Source organism: Hetaerina americana, unplaced genomic scaffold (assembly GCF_022747635.1).
Source record: "Hetaerina americana unplaced genomic scaffold, ioHetAmer1.1.p SCAF_85, whole genome shotgun sequence".
Classification (NCBI taxonomy): domain Eukaryota; kingdom Metazoa; phylum Arthropoda; class Insecta; order Odonata; family Calopterygidae; genus Hetaerina; species Hetaerina americana.
In genome coordinates this window covers 1067023-1089387 of record NW_027287483.1, presented here as the reverse complement: position 1 = coordinate 1089387, position 22365 = coordinate 1067023, and the positions used below count along the sequence as shown (strand labels likewise).

At 34.6% G+C, this 22365-nt stretch overlaps 1 protein-coding gene across 1 annotated transcript in view; it reads left to right on the top strand.

Moving 5' to 3' along the window:
• Positions 1-22365, top strand: part of Tdg (Thymine DNA glycosylase) — a 68955-nt gene that overhangs the window by 38097 nt on the left and 8493 nt on the right. Inside the window, exons 5-6 of the mRNA XM_071597305.1 lie at positions 16993-17142; positions 17293-17435. Coding sequence (XP_071453406.1) covers positions 16993-17142; positions 17293-17435 — 293 coding nt within the window. The remainder of the gene's footprint in view (positions 1-16992; positions 17143-17292; positions 17436-22365) is intronic.

Below are 22365 nucleotides of genomic sequence, written 5' to 3'. Positions count from 1 at the left end.
GCATGATTTGCTGAGACATTTATTTTCTCCTTAATTTTCCTTTTCTTTTTAATCATGACCTCCATTCACGCTTATCAAAACTATGTATAATATTTACTTCTCTAGGAGATTACAAAAGGATACTGAGTATTTTATAATGTATTCCAGGCTTAATAATTCTTAAGACTTGTTCACCTTATCAGTTTTTAGAATTGAAATGAAATTGAAAGTTTTATCTTTGTGTTTCTGTATTTTTATTACATGATAATATGTAAATTTTGGCTATCATAAAGGAATGAAAGGTTAAATCAGGGTGTGAGGGTAAGGTGGTTCTTAAATGTATGAAAGGAGCACATTCTAATGTGCTTGTTATACTGATATTGTCAAGTTTGAACGAATTCTGTTTAATTGTGATTCTGAATTGCAGTGCTTTAGAAGTTTTTCAGGGTATTAAATTTTGATGAGGATAGGTTTAATAGGGATATTCCGTTTGTTCTATGCACTCATTTACCTCATTGAGTATTTTGCCACAGCCTAATTGAAATATCCAATTATACCTTTACATTCTGCCATGCCCCTAAGCATCAACATTTGGAATGAATTGGAAACAATCCTAATTTTGACACTTTATAATTTCCCTCTTTTCTCTCTCTTACATCTGTTAGTCTTTCCATATAATCGCCAAAGTTAACATATTGTTGAATATGATTCCTCTCAAGATAAAGTTAACATGTTGTTAAATATGATACCCCACAGTCCACCAAAAAGGTAATTGAATACTCCTGAGAACCCATTAGTAATTTAATAATTGCTTTATGAATTTTGTACAGTTGCCCATATGCCAGATTAAGATGTAATATTTACATTTTAATGATTCCACTGTTGCAACAAATAGAAATGTGCTGGAATTGTTTCAGTGGTGGAAGTTGGTAAATGAGAAGATAATTGAAAATTTATCTCTGTCTTTGAGTAACTTAGTTCTGAGATAATGTCTATTGGAATTGCAAGTGGAGAACATAATTCCACAAAGCCAGTTACATACGGTTTTCATCCTCGCATAACTGTTATTAGTAGATTCTCCAAGAGAAGGAGATGTCAAAAAGCTTAGAACAGGTAGAGAAAAAATATTTACCCATGCAATATGTTTTTCATAACTATAACAATTAAAAGGTACAATTTTCATCTGCTGTTTTGTTTTCAAGTAATTTTCCAATACCAGCTAAGTAATTATTTTTATTGTGGCTACTGTATTTATATGCCATGCCGTTTTGTATTTATCTAACCGCTATCACTTCTTTGCTCATTTTCTCATGATTCTTGTGACTGTTTTGCTCCCAGTTCTCCTGTCTCTGTTACGCCTCAAACTCTGCTTGATCTGCATGTAAAATTTACTGCCTTAATTGTTTTTATGGTGGGAACCCATCTTTGCGAAAACTGTTTTTAAGCTTAATTTCACAATTGTATTATTAATCAATACTTGAACACCTATGTAATATCTCATCAGGGTGGTGAAAGAATTACTGGTTTTCAATTTATTTTATTCAAATTTTCACATTATATATCAGTTTTTTGGTGGTTTTGGTGGATGGAATGCTTTCTACAGTGCATGTGTGTTATTGTCTGTAATAAAAATCACTTCATTCCTTGAAAAATTTTCCCTCTGAACTAAGTGATTTCATAACCATTATACTTATTCATAAAAGATATTTTCATTTCATGAAGCCGTTAGAGTGTACAACCTGTAAAACTTATGTTTATGTATCATCCCGTATTTATCTCCGTGCAGTTTTCTTTGTAATTATGTTATCTTTTTGAATTATAACTGAAATGAATATGCCTTGTGACATCAAATTTCATGTTATATAGATGGTGCTGATATTAAGGAATGGTTAGATTTGAAAATTTCACTGGGGAGAGGATGAATTTTAGAATATTATGAAGTTTTCATTTGTCATCATTAGTATTCTTCAGTAGCTTAAAATATATTCAATGATCATTAGCATGTGTCTCTTTGAATTAGGAAGGAGTCCAAGGGAATATGTATAATAATTAATATTAGAATAACAGCTGTGCCAAAGGTAATTTAAATGTTTGCCTTGAAATGGTATCAATTAAGCTTTAAATACAGACAAAATGGGGATGGAAAACACTGATTAGATGATATTATTTTCAGTTTAAAATGGTTTCCTTTCCATTTTTATGCCAATGAAATGCATTACCGTGTGGCTAGTGCGCTGAAGTCATACGTTGGATACAATTTCTAGATATTAAACCAGCATATTTAGGAATAATATTTTAAGTATTTATCATTTGAATTATGTGTGCTTTTAATTTTAAGAGGAATAAGCTCAGCAAAAAACATACTTTGGTTTTGCTTTGAGCTTATCTATTGTTAGTCCTTTATTGTCAATTTAAAATTAATCTTAATGAATTGAGATTTATTTCATTCACTCCTGAAAAAACTAGAAAAATCATTATTGAATACTTAAATAATGTGTTCCAGAGCTAAAAACTTAAGAAGTGTAGGGGAAATCATTCTAGAAGTAGCTGGTGTGAGTAGATAAAAATGGTTAGTTAATATTTAATGCAGAACCATACCATGTTGGCTTAACTGTCCACCAATGTAAATAATTTTATGTGGAGAAGCCATATCAATGTTCCTTTTTTACCTTCCCCTCAAGATAAAATTATTGATATTCATGCAAATACAGAAAATAGTAATACAAAGCAATAATGCATGAACATGATTGAAGGTTTGGAGGATTAGGGCTCAAAAAGGTAGGATGAGGACTTGTGAAAAGCAGAAAAAGCGAGAAGCTAATGGGATTTCCTTGTACGCCTTCAATTTCTTATCTGGTATTTAATTGGTGATCCAGCCACATCTTGACGTTTTGCATCATTTTTAGAACTGGTCATAAGTTACCCAGTTGGTCAGTTCTGCTCTCAGCCAAAATATGGCTCTGAATTGCCTTTTGCTGGCTCATAGGCAGGAATAAAGGTAAGGGATAGTAGTGGAAGAAGGGTATGATTAAAGGAACATTGTTGGAAACAGGGTATGTATGTGCATAGGATGGTTCATAAATCAGCAATTGCATCAGGTATCCAAACTAATACAATTCACGAAAAAACTTCAAAATTTGCCCTAGATATGCAATGAGGAGTAAGGTATTCAAAATTCCAAATTGTTAAACTCCACTTAAAACAACACTTAAAGTCAACTCATTATAAATGTTTTCATTGTAAGAAAATTATCAATAATGTTTAATCACTAATAAAAAACTCTAGTTTTTTTCTGAAAAGTGTATTTCATTTTTGGGTGTGCAGACTCTTATTTTACTGCCCAGTTGAAGTTAGTTGGGTTGAAAAATGATGCAATCATGAAATTTAATGTACCCTTGCTCTTGTTTGTTGAGTGCGCCTTGCTCCATTACTTTACTAATGTAATGTTTTGTACAACATTTAACAATTTTCAATGTTACTGAGGGAAGCAAATGGATTGTTTATAATATTGATATTATTGATGCAATTAAGTGATGTTAGGGCCATAAATATGCTTTTTAAGCATTACAGTAATCAACTTGTGAAGATAATTCACCAGTTGTTTCATTAATACTATGCCCTATTAGTGTATGCTTATCATACATTGACTGGTAGGAGCAGCATGTGAAGTTTCTTTCCCTGTGGAATATGTGGTTTCCCTTTAAGATCTGGTGGCCTAAAAACAGCTTGGGTGCTTGCTGGTAGTGCCTAAAGATGTTACATAGGTTTGAACCCAGGTCCTCTGGTCAGAAGCAGAATGTTCTATGCACTTTTCTGCTAATCCTCAAAAATGCACATTGTCATTTTAAAGTCAGCATTTGAATTTCCAAGAATTTGCATTGTGAAAAAATTCATAAACACAGTAATCAACCTGAAGGTCAGTTTGGCGGGTGGTGGTAGAGCTCACCCAGTACTAAGCCCGACTGCGTGTGAAATTCACACATCAGGGTAGGGGGGACAGTTCCTTTCCCTCTACCGATTATGGTATACCAGGAAGATCTGGTACCAAAAAAATCACTTAGCTTGGGTGGAGCTGCAGGTGCCATGAGAGGCTTCCCCGGGTATCGAACCCGGGCCCTCAGATCTGTAGTCCAATGCTCTACCCCTGGACTACCGCAATCTGCTGCATTAATTTATGTTGAGGCAAATGTATTTTTTCCATCTCCATCCCATTGGTGGAAATTATATAAAATAAAGCTCGTAAAACAGTTAAACACTTATGCCTTGACTGACTTTGATTGCTAACTAATACTTTCTAAGAAACATTGAACATAAAAAAATTGAGTTCTCCAGTCAAAATTGTTCCATCAATTGCAGTAATTAAATTTCATGTCACTGAAAATATATGTATATAAATAAATAACCTTAATACCAATCCCTTTGGGGTATCCCAAATCAAATAAGGCTGATTTGAAGAAAATTCATTAAACTGACTCCCTTTTTATAATGTCTTCCGTACTGCCCTGTCCTTGATTCTCTTGTTTTTGCTACATTTGCACATGCTAATTTTCCCCTTAGACCTAAGATGCCTTGTCTTCCTCACACCATAGCTAAGAACCACCATTACTCTTCTGGTCTACCTCTTCCCCTCAAACCCTCAATTCTACTTGCACTTCCCACCTCTCCTTTTATGTATCATGTGGTGATTGAACTCTCATTCATTCAAGCATGCATGACTCAGTCAGTGAAGCATATACATATATTTCATATTTTTCCATTACCTGTCCATCCAAACCACAATCATTTATTACCCTCAACACTCCTCATTTATTACTGTCAGCACTTCTCAGTTACTTAATACCATGCCTATCGTGGCATACCAATGTTTTGCTTCCATACAATAATGTGTGCCCTGTTTTCCACATTAGACCAAGATTATTTTTTCATATGCCCCACGTACTACGTACAAGCTTTTTACTTACTCAACAGAATCAGGGAGGACTCTGTAGAGGTTATGAATATAATAATTAAATTAGCTTTATCATTTCTATAAGTGTTAGTTGTCAAGAATGCATTGATTCTTTGTTTGTTACCATTAAAACTTGTAGAAACTACAAAGTTTTTATTTTAATTATTGGCTTTTCGGCAACATTTTGGTTTAGAGGTCATGGGGAGGATAAGGTTCAGGAGCATCAGGTTCCCTTTGCATTATTCTTGCGTGAGCAATAATGCAAAGGGAACGTGATGGCTCTTACTCTCAGGAAAAGCTTTTGCTTCAATCTCTTTACAGGTATTGTTGTGAATTTCCCAACTGTGTATAAATTAGTAGCTGGTTTTATGGATATTGACCACCTATACATGTCACTTGGCTCATTCACTCTCAATGCTTTCAGTTCACCATGTATATTAAACATGACATACATAAAGGCAGTGTTATTTATGATGTTTTCTTAAAATATTTTGTCGTTGTTACCATCCTCTTTTAAATGTGTTAGGCCATTTGGTTAAACACATTTGTTTGCTAGTCTAAGGCTATTTACAATGTGTTCAACATTGTGGCAATACATCCAGAATTGTGCTAATACTCTTGATAAGCACATTTATTGTGCAAACAAACATTGCTGGCCATGTATGTCATGGAAGGATAATGCCAAAAAATTTGTTATTCAATAAAATAGTATGGATTGAAAGAGAATGTAAGCCCTTAAAAGCCATGGCAAAATTGCATTCACTGAATTAATGACAAGGACATACCTCGTGGAGCAATAAATGTGAGATACAGGAGATTGGAAAAAGAAAAGGCAAAGACTGCCATGCAAACTTCTACTGACGCCATTCACAGGTTGATGCTGCCTTTTAATATCATCCATTGGGTGTCACTTTCCTCAGAGAGGCTTGGAACAGGAAATGGTACTATTGATATTATTCAGAAGTTCAGTTTCACTTGCGTTCAATGTTATATTTGGTGGGGGTAGGCAGACTTGTCTGGATTTTGATGCTGAGTAGCTTGAATATGATTTGTAGGAAAACAAGCCAAAATACCTTGAACAGCAGGTGCAAAAGACGAACAGCATATTTAAAGACTTGAGCATCATTTTTATGCTTTGCTACTGTAGTAAAAAATGATGCATTTCAATGTTTATGATTTGTTGATGATATTAATCTGATATGAGATTTATTAATCTATGGAAATTTCATAAAAGAAATCTACTCCATAGCCATTGGCTCACTCAATTATATAACAGCACAACCACCTTATGTCAATTGATACCATTAATTTCAGTTTTTATAATTTGAAAGTATGTTGTCTCCTTAATTGTTTCTATACAATTATACTACTCTGCAGTATAGCAATGAACTAATTTTCCTGTCAGGTATAAATAATTCTGTCTCTTGAGTTTCATGATAAAATGCACATAAATGGGGAATAAACTTAAGTTGTTTAAAGACCTGACATCAGTGCTTTCAAAAACAAGATGCATTTAATGTTGAAGTAATCCTAGGCCGTTATTTTTGCCTAGTTACAGTCTTCCTGTTAGCTTCTAACTCTCAGGGAAGTGTGAGCATGTGCTTCATGCCTTTCATGAGGCTGTATTTTTCAAAGGATGGAATGGTAGTGTTCCGTATATGCTCCATAGCAATCTTTGCCTCATCAGTATTCCTGAACATGGTTGAAGTTCATTTTTTTCTCTACTAATGCTGCCTTACTATTTACAATTTGTTCTCAAAACTTCAATTTAAATTTTATCACTTTCTAGGGAATATTTCTAATAAACGAAAAGTCATCCAAGAGGATCATGGGTATTTAGAATATTCCATAATGCCTCTACAGGTTGTGTCTGTATTTAGCGTGTTACAATAGGATATTAAGAAAGAGAAAGCATAAAAGGGGTAGCCAATGAATTATGAAATGGCTAAATATATCTGAAGCCACATTTTTAATTTTCATTCCTTGTAAGTATTGGAAATATCTCTTGAACAAATATTGCCTCACTTATCGCTCATTGAAGTGTGATTTGTGTGCCATTACTCAAAACTGATTACGTAGTAGAATGCTGGTTATCCATTGGTCCCAGGAAGAGTCATTTCCCCTCCTGCTATCTGCTCGTCTTCCTTCCTCTTAAAACTCAATATTTTTAACCCATTGGGCAAGTTTTTCCTGCAAAATACTCAAGATTTTTACATGACTTATAAACATGAATTTGGCTCTCTCACCAGTCTTATTTTAATTTCCCTTTCAAAGACTTTTTTTAAGTGGAGCTAGTGTCAATTTGGCTGTAGAAATTATTTTGAAAAAAATGACTAAATGTATATTGAGTATCAGTATTTAGTATGTGATAACATAGACAGCCATCTACCTTCATCTTTAAGAGTAGGTCATTGAAGCAGGATGGTACGTGAAGATTATTTTAATTTAAAAATTATGTTCATCTTGTTCATTCTAACTGATTAGCTTAATTATTAGAAATACTCTCAATTATGAATGAGATAACCTTACAGGAGACCTTAAGTATGCATATAAATGGATGCATCATACTGACATTAGTGTGTGTGGGTTTTTGTGTAATCATCAGCAAAAACAATGTTGTGGAATGGCCTTTGCCATCCAAAACTGTCAAAGCTTAAAGCTCTATCATTAAGTACAAGAGGACAGGGCTGCCATCTTCACAGCACTGTTATTGGTGACTTAATACACATTTAAACCTGCTAGAAGAGACTTATTGTCACTGTTGTTTGCTCTGCATCTGGTATTCTGAATGTAGATGGATAGAATGTAGAGAAAAACTACATGGTATGGATATTAGGCCAGCAAGTTTGGACATGGAAAGAGAATGTGACAGAGATAGCTTAGGTCCAAGCTCACTTGATGTTGAAATAGAAAGAGCATTAAGAAAATTAAAATCAATAAGTCCATGGGGGTGTATGACATTCCTGCAGAACTACTTTGGATTTAGAAAAATGTGGGAGGAAGAGTGTTTATGGACTAATTCATAGCATGTATGAGGGAGGTATTTGATCGGAAAATACTGTCAGATGTGTTATTTCCATTCTAAAAAGAAAAGGCAGCCATATGTTAGGATTAGAGAACAATGTTTTATTTCGCATACAGCTAAAGTGGTACTCGGGATAATCAATAAGAGTTGAGGGCAAATGATTACTTAGGGTATGATCAGTTGGGGTTCAGGAAGGGTAGGGGCACACATGATGCCATATTACTATAGAAGTCACTAATGGAGAAGAACGCATAATACAATCAGGATGTATTTATTTGTTTAATAGGTTTTGAGAAACCATTTGATGAAGTGGTTTGGGTAGAAACAATGAATGTATTACAGAAGATTGGAGGTGTAGGCAAATAATGCACAACATGTACATGTGTTAGACAACTCATGTACAAGTGGCGGATAGAGTCGAGAGTTGGCAGAAGTAGGAAGAGGGGTAAGACTGTGGTGTCCGTTATCACTGGTGCTTTTCAATGTATATGTGGAGGAAATGGTGGTGGGAATGAAAGACAATGGGGAAGTCATAAAATCAGTTAGGTTTGTGAATGATCAAGTGTTAACTTGCTTTCAGCCAAGGGTTTGCTAACATTGCTGTGCATATTCCAAAGAAACTGCGGGAGATGCCACAACAGTAACTTTTAACGGAGTCATCCGCTAATGTGCATTTCAATGCAACAATTTCAGAGTGTAAAAATCATTCGCCTTGACTGGGATATTAGAAAGGTAGATATGAGATGAGAATCAATGTAAACAAAACATGTTGTGCAGGTTTCGAGAAAGATAGATTAAATGTTGAAAAAGGAGCTCGTGTACTACTGAGGTAAAACAATTTACTTATCTTGGAAGTGTTCTGGACTAAGATGGTCAAAGTAGTAGGGCGTAAGACCTAAAAATTCAATTGGCAAAGAGGCTTTCACAAGGAAGAGGGAATGTATGATGGGGGCATAGAGTAAGAAGTTTTAGAAAAGGCTCATTAAAACTTTGATATTGAATGTAGTTATGTATGCACAGAAATATGGACATAGAAGCAGGATGATAGTTGTAGATTGGAGGCTTTTGAAAACTGGGTGTATAGAAGGCTGAAAAAGGTGTAATGGGCAGAAAGGAAAGCAAAGAAGGAAGTGTTAGACGTGGTGAGGGAGGATTGTTGGAAGAAATCCAAAGGAGGTAGGAAAAATGGAAACAAAATTTCAATTTGCGACGGATGTTAAAGACTGTGATGGGGGAGAAAGTTAGATATGTGAAAAAGGGGCACAGTAGGTATTTAAGAGGTAGGCATTTTGGAGGATATGGAAGGGAGAAAGTAGAATTAAAGAAGGGTTTAGTTTAGCGTCAAATGTTAGGGTTGGCAAGAAAGAATATTATTTTACTGTTATATAGTCCATCTAAAACCTATCTTAAATGGTAGAATACCAATAATAGTAATAATTATCATATCATGTGAAGTTCTTGTGGTTTCCCTACCTTAATGCCTCCCTGTAATATACACAGAGAACCTTATGAAGCAACTCAATTGGGAATTGTTTAATCACCAACCACTTATCTCATATTTGACATCAAGTAATTACCACTTTCATGCAACTAAAAGTAGCTTGCATCACCAAATTTTGAAGATAAAAACATGTTAATATGTACTTTTCAAGCATTTTCGAAGTCACAGTTGACAGAATTTTATGAAGGCAGGATATAAGAGCTTTTAAAGTGCGGGGAAAAGCGACTCAATTTGAATGATGATTGATTGAAAGTACAAATATATAAATCTTTGTTGCACCTAATGATTGTTACAAATTTGTTATAATTATTTTTTCAGTTAGTGAAAGGTAGTTATTTTCCGGACATATCTTGTGTGTTCATAATCCATAGCTGTAGACAGGCATATGCAATAGAATGAGCATTGCTAGGAGAAGACTACCTGAGTGATTAAAGGAAGTGGATGACATGACAATGTCCTGCACTGCAGTTAACAATTCTTTAATTCTAATTAGTTTCTGCCTCTTAATTCCGATTTTTATGCACATTTTTTCTTCCCTGTACCTCGCTTCCCTAACTTTCTACCCATTAAACAGCCTTTACACATTCCATTTCTACCCAATATGCATTTCATCCCCTCCATGCCTAACAGTTTGTGTATCATTTGTTCTTCTTTCTTTCCATTCCACTTATTTCAATTTTTTCCACACCATATCTCAAGAGTTTGAAATCTGTACTCCTGCCTTGGTGACAAGAGTTTCAGAGCCACAAAAGACTCCATGAGAAAGTTTTCACACTTCTAGTCTTGTCCCAAGGCTCTTGTAAGCAGCTCCCTTCCCTTTGTGAAAGCTTCTAAACCAAATTAAATTTTCTTTTACTAATCTCTACACCCTCCATCAAATGGATACCTTTATTTTCACATATTTTATTCCAATTAATTAAGATTATATATTCAATAATTCCACATTATCTACTTAAAATATATTGTGTCATTTAACCAATAAATAAATAAATAAGCATCCATTATAATACTGAAAATATTTATGAATAACTATGTTAATTTTACGATATCAATTGCATTATACATATAATATGTCTTGTGTGCTAATTTACGAAACAAAGATTAAGGCAAAAGGGTGAGAAATTAAAATACATTAGGCATTAAAAAAATACCACCTACCTTATGCCTTTGCTTACTCTTGGGATTGAGATGGTGTGGTGACTATCGTACTGGCTTCCCACCCAGAGGGCCTGGGTTCAAATCCCAGCAGTGTTGAATATTTTCAGTGGTATCTCAATCCCTACTTGAGGTGCTTTGTGTAGGTAACTTTGAGTGAGTTCACCGTCCGTCGGATGGGGCGTTAAGCTGTGGACCCCTTGGTGCCTTTGATAAAGAGTAGGCTAATGCCGACGCAGGGTTTCTCTTTATCTCTTCATTCTTCCCCGTCCGTTCTCTTATGGTGCAAGTGACCTCAGCTGTCAGTCGCCTTCCCTAAATACTACTACTACTAGAGTAATCTGGCTTCAACTGTTAATGTTCCTTTTTCATTTTCCTGTCATTGACGTATTGTGTGTAGGTAAATGTCAAGGGAAGCCCAAGGACCTTTTTGAGGTATTTATAATGAGGTTGAAGGAGAGATTTAAATGGAGGTATAGAAAAAGGATACGGAAGATAGTGGGTTGCATTGTTATTTTAGAATGTAGCTATTGAGAAGGAGGCAGTGAAACAAATGGATGGGCAACTTCTTTTACCATTTTAAGGTTTAGCTCTCACTCATGTGATATAACTGCATTTGATCAAAATGATCAATGTCACCAATAGATTATTTGTAATTTGCAGTGGCCTCTGCTGTGGATGTAGTACCACAACCCCTGGGCCTTCTATCTTTGTGTAGTTTATGGGATAGGACATGGGGAGGATTTTTCTAGTTCATCCCTAAATTGTCTGTGGTCTTTCTTCCATTTTTCCCCTACTGTCATCATGTAATGATGGGAATTCAAAGTCTTCTTTCTACTCTTAGAGAGGCAAAGGCAAAAATTTTCTGCTTGTGATTGGATGGCCGGGGGATGCTAATGGATGAACCATTACTTTCTTTTAACTTTCCTAAGTTTGAGCCATACTGGGAAGGTAAAACCTCCACGCAGAGATTACAATGTAATGCATCATATATGTTTTCATGTATGGATTCTGGCTGATACCCTTAAATTTGCCCAAGTTGTGTGACTTTGAATCCACAGGTGTCGCAGGGAAAGGAAATGTCCCCTACCCAGTTGTGTGAATTTCTCGTACTCTTGGCCATGTAATAGAATGAGAAATCTCTCTCTCTACCCACAGCTATCAACTAACCTTTTGGTTGATTATATTGGTAATACCCCTCTTTATAAACAAGGTATAAGAACTTGGGTAATACAGTACGAATGAGGTGGTTTAGCTAGGATAAGGGAAAGGATTAGAGCCTAAGTGCAATAGATTGGGAATAGTGAGGATAAAAGTATGTGGGAAGCAAGTCTTGCACCCTCTCTTTCCCGAGAAGTGGGAAAGCATTTCCTTAAAATGGGCAAGAGGGCAAAAGAACTATTGGAAGGAGATATGGTTTGGAAGAGAGTTGCTCTTCATTGGAAACCAAGTCAGTAAATGTCTGTGTAAGGGAAGACTTGTAAAAACTGGCATGAAGAATATCTTCTTTCCTATTCAGTTACCAACCACAGATCCAACTAAATTTCTCTCTTTCCAAAATTTCACTGTATTACTATATTTGAGCAATTTTAGATAATCATGTCTAAGTAAAATATATAATAGGCACAACAATTTTTAAATGCATTTCATACTAAGATGATTTTCTGTGGAGTCTGGCTGAATGTTTTTTAATTGAGCCGTAAGTGGAGGAGCTCTCAAAATCCATCAATTCTCCAAATTATTTCCTGCGATTCTTTTACCTAAATGATTTCACATAATTAAACAAACACGAATAAATTGCGATATAATCAGTAAAGAAATCAAAAAATTAATATTAGAAATCTCTCTTTATAGTTTTACTTAACTATGTGGGTTGTTCAATAAATCATAATGGAAAAAATAAAATGAAACATTGTTTTGGGAATATTTTGTTTATATATCAATATGATCTCCTTTTAGCCCAATATAACTTTCCCAGTGTTTCTTCTACATTTTTAAGTAGTCCAGAAACTAGGATTTTCGGTTGTCAAACTATGTATCTGTGTCAGTGATGAGCTCCTCATTTGGAGTGAATCGTTTACCATCAAGCAATTTTTCAAATTTGGAAATAATAACGTCACTGGGAGCAAATCTGGTGAATATGGTGGCTGTTGTAATATTTTGAACTCTAACTCCGTAATTTTGCCATTGAAACTGTGCAGGTATGCACAGTTTCAATGGCAAAATTACGGAGTACCCGTGCTCTGTCTTGATGGAAGAGAATTTTATTCTTAGCCAAATGAGGACTTTTTTCTTGATATCTTCACTCAACCAGTGCAATAATGATGCATATTACTCTCCATTTATGTTTTGTCTCTTTTGCAAGTAATATATGTAGATTTTTCCTTGTGCATCCAAAATCTCTCGACTATCATTTTGTCGGCTGATTCCTCTTGCCTCCTTCGGAGCTGGGTCACTTTTATAAGCCCTTTATTTTGACTGGTCCTTTTGCTCGAGGGTGTACTATTGCATCCTTGTCTCAACCACAGTTATGTATTGACCAAGAAACTTGTAAGGATTTTGGCAGAAAAATGCCAAACCAGCCTCTGACTCGACCACACGATTGCATTATTCTCCACTGAGAGCCAATATTGCCCCCACCTTGCCAAGATTTTTTTCACTCCCAATTTTTCATGCAAAATTGAAAGAACTGTACTTTGTGATATGCCTGTGGCCTCAACTCTTTTGCAAACTTTGATTTGTTGATCACTTAAAATCTTATTGTGGATTTTGTCAATCATTTCAGAGGAAGTTACTTCCATTGACATCCGGAACAATGTTAATCATTTGTGGATGTAGGGCCATGTTGAAACTCATTCACCCAATTGTAAACAGTTGCAAACAGAGGAGCAGATTTGCCATGGGCTACATTGAACTCTGCTTTGACCTCTTTTGGAGTTAAACTTTCTAAATAGAAGTATTTAATCACGGCAGGAAACTCATTTTTTCCTATTTTTCTAAATATGAAAAGTTTGTTGCTTCAACTGATTATGAAAATGAAACAACGCAATGTATTTAGCTGAAACTTTTACAGCAGTCTAGTGCAAGATGAGGTTTACTAAAAGCAAACCTTTTCTGATACTTTGGGTAGTTTCTCTTGGATTTTCTAAGGAATTATTGAATGACTCACGTATTGTTATATGATGAATCTATGAAGAATGAGAAATATGTTCAACACTATTTTATTTCAGAAGAATGATTTAATTAAGTTAGTCATTAAACAAAAAATATCAGTATGTATATGCCACATTATACTCCTTTTGTGTATAACTTGGCTTCCCTCTCCATTGGTTTGGCTCCACTGCTTAAATAGCCACCCCACTGGAATGAGATTCCTTTAATGTTGCCAAACCGAGGATCACATGTTGCACGGATTACCTTTAGTCTCTCCCCTATTTTATTCCCATACTCTCCCCTATTTTACTCCGGTATTTTCCCATCGATAGCGCGCACCCAGAACTTTGTAGTTATCATGAATTTGTATAGATACCGTGCGCCCAGGGCCTCATAGTTATCTTGAACGTGTATAGATGCCACGCATCTGTATTTACATGTATAAATGCATGTAAAAATTATATATAGTGCATGTAAAAATATGTCTATATCGGATGTGTGCATGTAAAAATACGTGTATGTTTGGATTTATTCAATTTTCATTACATAGGGCACATCGTCATTTTTTAACCATCTGAACATTTTTGTTTTGAAAACACATTATCATATTAAAGTTATCGATGGGAAAATATGGTAATATCATTTTAGAGTGTACTTCTCCATGATTTGATCCTTAAAAACAATTACATTATTCCTTGTACAAAAGGAGAAAACTGTAGTGTGTAAGTTAGTACATTCAGTTTTCCAGTCTTTGACAATGTTGTTGAAAAGAGGTTATACTTACATGCTACCTTGCAAGCCACTGCTTGATTATGTGGCAGGGGGTGCTTCCACATAGTCATTCAACATCAAAATTAAATGTTCCTAAAAATTTAGTTGATAATGAAAAAGGTAGATACTTCCAATGGTGGAAATAATTTTCACAACAGTTACTTGAAAATTGGGAACTCTGTGTAAGTATTCCTCATTTCATGTAAGATGAATGCTAGTAAGGGGAATAGTAATTAATATCTTTTACATTTTATGAACATTTACTAATGCAAATATTTATTTATTTAGGAGTGATAATTTGTGATTGTTAGCTCTTTTACATGAAAGAAAAATACACTGAAACATTACAAACACTCTCTTGAGTGTTTATAATGTTTCAGTGTATTTTTCTAAGTTTTATTTGGGCTCAACTGCTATATTTCATTTAAATTTGCCCTTCCATCTATTGTTACGTTCTATGTTCTCTATATCTTTATGGCTATGTTCTTTGTCGCATGCCAGACTGACAGAAAAATATAATTTATTAATAAATATATGGTCATTATGGACTGGTTAAGATAATGTGTATTAAATGCACTTGTGTGTTATTTGTTTATTGTTTAGTAGTTTTATAACACTAGTTTAACATCATGACTTGTGGGTATTATCCTACTGTATATTAAGTTACATTCATGTAGTGTCTTCTCTAATGGTTCTAAAGTCTATTCTTCTTTCAAGAGTAATAAAAAATCTTTGAAAAAAGTAAGCAAATCAGAGAAAGCACCAAAATACTTTTAAAGTTAAAGCTGGAGTGATCAATTAGAAAATTATAGAAATCGATGGAGAACTCAATACCAAAATGTTTGTAGCCACTTTGTGTATGCAAGAAATAGACATACCATTCGAATTCTAGCAGAGAAGATAAAGGAATAAATTATTTTTATTATATTTTAGTATTTACCAGTTGAGGGAAGCATATTTTTAAACCATGAATTTAAGTATTGATTTCTGTAGGATAGTATCAAAATGTGTTATAGTAAATAAAAATATTCCACTTGTTATGTAAAGCATTTGCAGAGGGCTTAGTGTTCTTGGATCCATCACACAATTCCTGGGTGCCCCATTCTGTAGTCTTTATTTTATCTGCCCTCCCCAATCTACTGATCACTCCTTCACTGATTTTCCCCATCAGAAACTGCTAAGAAATTCTGCAATTTTTCCCCTTCTTGACATCCCCTCTTTGTTCATCCCCCAAAGAAAAACCAATCCTTGGTTTGGAAAAATGACACTTTAAACCTGTCGGTTCTATAGCTGACCTCTCTTTTATTGTCTTTGTGACTCTCTTATGCCATACTATGAGGTTATTCATGCAAATCAATGAGGCCTGGAGTTCACTTGGATCGGGATACAATCATGATAGTTATAATTCGTTATTTCCTCCTAGCCCACTTACTTCCGTCTCAGATGTATGTACACTGCATATAATATTATGGAGGAAGTGAATACTTACTGGAATATAATGAGTAAAAGCATAAAAACTATTCAATTGAAATTAAAGCTATTCATTGGAAAACTTCCAGCATGTTCCTTAACATTGTGCAAAATTTAAGTGAATTATTGGCTAAACATCTCAGACTTTGTTTCCAATTACTCTTTAATGTTCCCGGCTTTTTTGTGAAGATGAAAATTATGCTGCTACATTTTCTCAACATTTGATGGCGAATACAGACAAACTCTTCATGATAGAATTAATATTCCCTCATATACTACTATGGCTACCTTGGTCTATCACTTCCTCTTAAGCCATTCAATCTTCTCTTGTTTCTCTACTTGGTGATTTGTCTCTTATCCATTCTCCCAACATAACAAAATCAGTGAAGGATACATCTTTCATACGGTTCACCTTTCCCCGTGATTCACTTACTCCTAGCTCTCTCTTTCCTCAATTTTTATCTCACATGATCTACAAGTACCCCTTACTCATCACATGATATCTATCCTTATTTTAAACTGCAACATAACTACCTAGGCCGGCATTAGGTTTTCATATAGTAGGTACTTAGTGTACCATAAATAACCTTTATCCCAGCATTTATATATCCCTAAATCTCTTCCTCTGTCATTCCATCGCTCACAAACACACTTCCAAGACATGAAAAATCTTCCACTTGTTCTGTTATTTTCCCATTTACACTGACTATGTATCAGGCTCCCCATTCAGCTTATGAACACTTTACTTTCATTTTGAATGCATTTACAGATTTCTTTCTTTTCCAATTTACAAATTCAAGGACTTAGTCAATGCTCTTCTCACTATTACCAAATAAAAAACCCTGACAGCCCTCTGAAAGTTTGCATTTTTCCACTTACTCATTGTATGAATATGTTGTCCTGGTTACTGACACCTATGGTAATATCACAAAACTGTGTATTTGTACTTATGTAAAACTTTGACTAATATTCCTATTAATTTTGTTGCAGGGAAGTGCTTATACCTTTCAGGGTTGACTCCGGAACCCATGTCAGCAGATGATGACTACAAATTGTTGCAATATGGAGTTGGTTTTACTAATATGGTCGCAAGAGCCACTAAAGGAAGTGCTGATTTAACAAGGAAAGAAATCAAAGAAGGTAAGCCATGTTTTCTTATACTTCATGTGCTGCCTCTAAGAGTACTTGGGCAATAATAAAACTTTTATGTCTTTAATTTAATGCCTTTTTGTCATTGTCCCAAAAGATGACATAAGTTTAAGATTTCAGAAAAATTATTTTATATTTCAGGAAGCCAAATTTTGTTGGACAAACTTCAAAAATTTAAACCAAAAATTGCGGTTTTTAATGGAAAACTGATATATGAAGTTTTCTCTGGCAAAAAAGACTTCACATTTGGAAGGCAGCCAGATTTTGTTGATGGAACAAATACGGTTCGTATATTTGCTTTCATAACTGTATTAATATTTTAGTGGTTAAATTAATATTTAAAATACCCCAGTTTTCATAGCTTGATACCTACTATTTCTTAGTGCATAATTTGACCCAGTGGGAAAGTTCTCCATGATATTTTGCCAGAAAATAGAAGTTAGTCATTTATATTTATGCATTTACTAAGCACTTTTTACACCTATAAATATGGGCAAGAAATGTCAGACACAAATCCATCCCCCTTTTTGTAAGCACATCTCCTTTGAGATATATTCCACCTGTTCATGTAAACCACCCATCTTCTGGGCAATACCAGAAGAATCAATCGAAAATTATTGAAATATAACACCCAGTGGAAACACTTTTCATTATCGCGGCTCTTTGATTGTACTCCGCACTTGCATCTAACATCTCAGCCATTTTGAAGTTATGACTGTTTACTAGATGCCTATAGCTTTCAAGAATGCCAATCGTGACCTCCAGTGGAACTATGATATGGGGGGAAGTTCAAATTGAAATTTGTCTGGATTTAAGCGCCGCACCCTGTATAAATTACCTCTCAGGCAAAGTTGATTTTTTGAGATTTTTCCTGTCTTGCTGAACATGTAGACTGGTTTTCTTTAACGCAGGAATAAAATGTTTTTTGTTCTAATTCTAAAATACCAATGAAAATATTGAATGGAAAAATAAGTGTCTCCCTGGCCTATGAGCAATACTGTTTGGAATGCAAGTCGTCACCTCTCAGTGACATTGCCCATGTGCTGGTGGAAAATGTCAACGGCGATATTACGGTCTATCTAGTGATTCACCAGGAGCACTTTGTTAAATCACATTGCTTGAGACCTGTTAGTATATAACAGTTATGGTATTTCTTTCTCACAAGGATGTTTGCAAATTACTGACAATAATGTTTTCAAATAGAGAAAAAAATATGTCATTGCATATCATACCATATTTCTTTAATGACCACAATTGTGTTTTCGTCTCTTTTTATACAAAATTGAAGTCCCTTAGCTATAAAAATCATAAAACTTAATTAAATTTAAATGGTGACTCATGGAAGTTAAAGGTACACTGTCACTTGAGACGCTTGTGACTTACCCTCCAGCCGATTAATGCATACCAATGATAAGTCCTTCACTCAATATCTTGCAATTAAAATTATATTATTATTTTTCTGAATAACCCCATTCTTGTACTTGCTACAATATTATGCATACCTACCGGGGCTTGAATCCATTCAGATCGAAATGTAAAATATTTGAAAAATGGACGAAATAAAATCCATGGATGTTAATAAAAGTCATTGATTTATTTTATTAATTTAGTTTTTTTAGGGATATATTATATTTTTTAGAGTAGAGCAGATGACATGAAAAGTAACGAGCGTTAGAACATATTTCTTGTCACAAATGAACTTTCAAAATGAAAAGAGTAAGGAAAAAATTAGAGCAGTTATTGTGAACCCGAATAAGAATTACAGTATGGCTTTGCTATCTTCACAACCTCAATTGCCATTTACAAATTTCATTAATTGTGACCAAAATTTCAAATTCATAGTCACCCTAAGCTTTTACATGCTGTCCTGCCATTCCTGTAGTTAAAAAATGATATTATAAGATTTATGAGTCTTGAAGATTTTCTGGTGAATGGGTACATCAATGATGGCAAAGGATCCACATTAAAATCTTCTCTAGTCAACAGATTAGGTTGTACAATATGTGCCAACATCCATCCAAAAGTGGATTTTCATAATGTGCAGTATAAGAGCAATTACCAGAGCTATATTAGCAGTGCCATCACTACCAATTACACAGAAAACCTTCATGATGCTCACAGACCCGAAAAGGTCTCCCTTCTAAGGGGGTAAGTGGTAGCTCAATATGTGAACAGATTGCATGAATCCCTCAACAGGAGAATAAAAAAGCTTACTAAATAACAAGGGAAAATAAAAATAAAAGGTACTCCCCCAGTTATGCAGGCAATATGCCCACCACCAAATACCAGTAAGATCAAGCCACCACATGAGGACAGTGGAAGCAAGTGCATGACATGACTCATGATAAAATATGTTGCCTATCGAAGGGCGTTTACTGTCATTCTGTGGCCAGTGCCACTCAAAACCATGTTCACCAACAGGAATGAGTGTAGCATTGCTTTCAGCGTAGGAACAAAAACCAGTTTTATTTCTTCGTTGTCCAGACTTATTGACTCGCTGTTGATGTAATGCAGTCTAATCAAATAGCATTATCCCTTATCACAGGAGAACAAGATGTTGGCAGCACTTAAATTTTGTGCAGTGGAATAAAGATAGGTTCAAAAATGTGTGTTTGGGCTTTTATATATGCATGCAAAATTCTTTTCATAAACTACATGGCCAGCCAAATTTTACCATTCATTTGTAATTCTGTAGAAACAAATTTAATAATGTGAATTCTCTGTAATAACTGAGCTGTCACTCTTATGTTAATTTGGACTGGTGTCAGAAACACCTCAAGAATCATCACTAGAAGTTATTCATATCTTTTAAGAGACAGATCCTGTATTTGTTCACCAGATTTCCTATCTATATGTGGAAAATGGTGCATAATGTCCACTGACAGAGCTTTAACAAGTACTTAATATTTCTTGTTATGTTAGAATTGTTAGTTATGGTAGGTCAAGAGATAAAGCATTAATACAGCCATGCATCAAGTTTTAGTGGCAACATAGCACAGTGGTTTTACTGGCTAACTGTGAAGGAAAAAATCATCTTTCTTTGTCTAACAGTAACATTTTTCTGCCTACTTTCTACAGCCTCTTCATTTTGGATGCTTTTAACTTCAATTTCCCTTTCTTTGTTACCTTTCAGAAGCTCCCCCATGTATTCTTTTAGATATTTTGGGTACTCCCTTAGAAAAAAATACTATTTAAAAATACTAAGTAAAAACATTAGGAAAAACATAAAAGTCCTTAGTAGTTATTTCAGGCATCTAATGGTGATTATTAAAAATGTTAGTAGTTGCTACTCAAAAAGTTATTAGTTTACGATTAAAAAGTCATAGTAGTTGACTACTAGGCATCATGGATTAAAAAAGTCATCATGCTAACTCAGGAATAAAATAATTTTTTCATCAAAAAACTGCGTTGTATTTCAACAGCTTAGCTTTATTGGCAAACGTGATTGAGTTTTTGTGATTTAACAATCACTTTCTTTAAGTTTCTCATCTATGTTAATACTAAATCAACTTCAAGCTCTTATGATTATGAGTTTTACTTTGACGTAAATAAATTGGCAATTATGACCAAAAATCCTATTATATTCATAGCCACAGTAAAACAGCCTGCAGATTAATCATGGCCTATTTCATGCATAAAGATAATCGAAGAAAAATACATAATCAGACTGAATGGTTTCCTGAAAAATATATGCTTCTAATTTTCACTAGGTGCAAAATATTAGATGTAAATTTGTTTCTTATGACTATTTAAAATGGAGAAAAATATTTCTTTCAGGAGAAAAATTTTTCTCTGTCTTAACCTAAAGGTTTTTTTCTTCCTGTGGTATCATATTCAGCGGTTATTTTATGAACTATACCATAAAACTTTCCCTGTGAACATGAATAAGATATGCGGCTGTGATAATTTCTTTCTTTCTTTTAAGATCCCCACTAAATGCATGTGTTTCTTTCAACTGAATGTGTGGATTCTGCTTTACCTAAGTTGTAACCGTTTTGCAGATAGAAGCATATTACTCATATTGAGTTGAGCCATTCATTATGGGTTTTCAGAAAAAGCCATAGAAGATCTTAAAGTATTAAACTGCCATATATAGTGCACCATTAAAAGTACCTTCTACTAAAGAAGTACAGAAATCTGCTGCCCAAAGTCCATTGCCTCTGCCAGGGATGTCAGTATACATTTATCATTGAAAATTCTTGCACCAAGTCAAAATGTCCACATTTCTCAATGGAGAATGAAATTGTGTCCCTAGAAAAGTCATCATGATATTTTTCATTTTGCCACTGGCTGGCCAAATCAGGAACATTTTGGCAAGTAATCTTGGGACTAAGAGAGAGGCAGATAAATTAGTGATGTAATCAATGGAAATGTGTATAAGAGACTGAGACATACAGGGGTAATTAATAACCACTGCATTATTTAGTAATGGAATGCAGAATGTGTTTGGGTGCCCTCCTCTTCAAAAAGTGTTAGTTTAGCCAATAGATGCTCAAAAAAATGCCAGAACCAGAGCTTTAGTTTTCATCTTTCCAACCAGATATGAATATCTTTATAAAGTCTTTTGTGGATGAATTGTCATCATTGCACGAACATAGTGTCCAGTGCAACATTGATGGCATTGATCAGTATGTTTTCAAGGAGGTACATACATTACTCTCAGCAGTAAGTTTTGTAGCTAGACCTATAATTCAAGATATAAAGCAATACAATGGTGAGTAGGGATGCTCATTTGGTTTAAACAAAGGGCTAGTCAAAGGGGGAAGGGGTAAGGCTAGATGAAAAAAGGCTGGGTGAAATTGGGTGAGCAAGTGCAGTCCTGCAACATGTGAGGGATTACTCAGTATTTCACAGAGCTGTAAAAATGAAGAGAGACGTTGAAGGTGCACCCATAATAATGTTTCACCAGCAAATTTTCATTATCATCAAATGTTTTGTTCCCGATTACATGCATTTTTTACTTTTGGGTGTAGTAAGGACATTTTTTTCAGCATGGTTTGATCCAGCAAAGTTAGGGAGGTCATGGTATATTGGGAATAAAATTGAAGAAATTTATTTTTGTATGTTGAAATTCAAGCCACTTTATGAAATAACAAGAACACCTCAAACTTTTAAAGTAATTAATTTATGGAATGCCTCAGAGTAGTGTTATTTTCTCCTATTTCTCTATTTTGTGAGAAAGATAACTTACCCTCAAGCTACTGCAAGTATTGT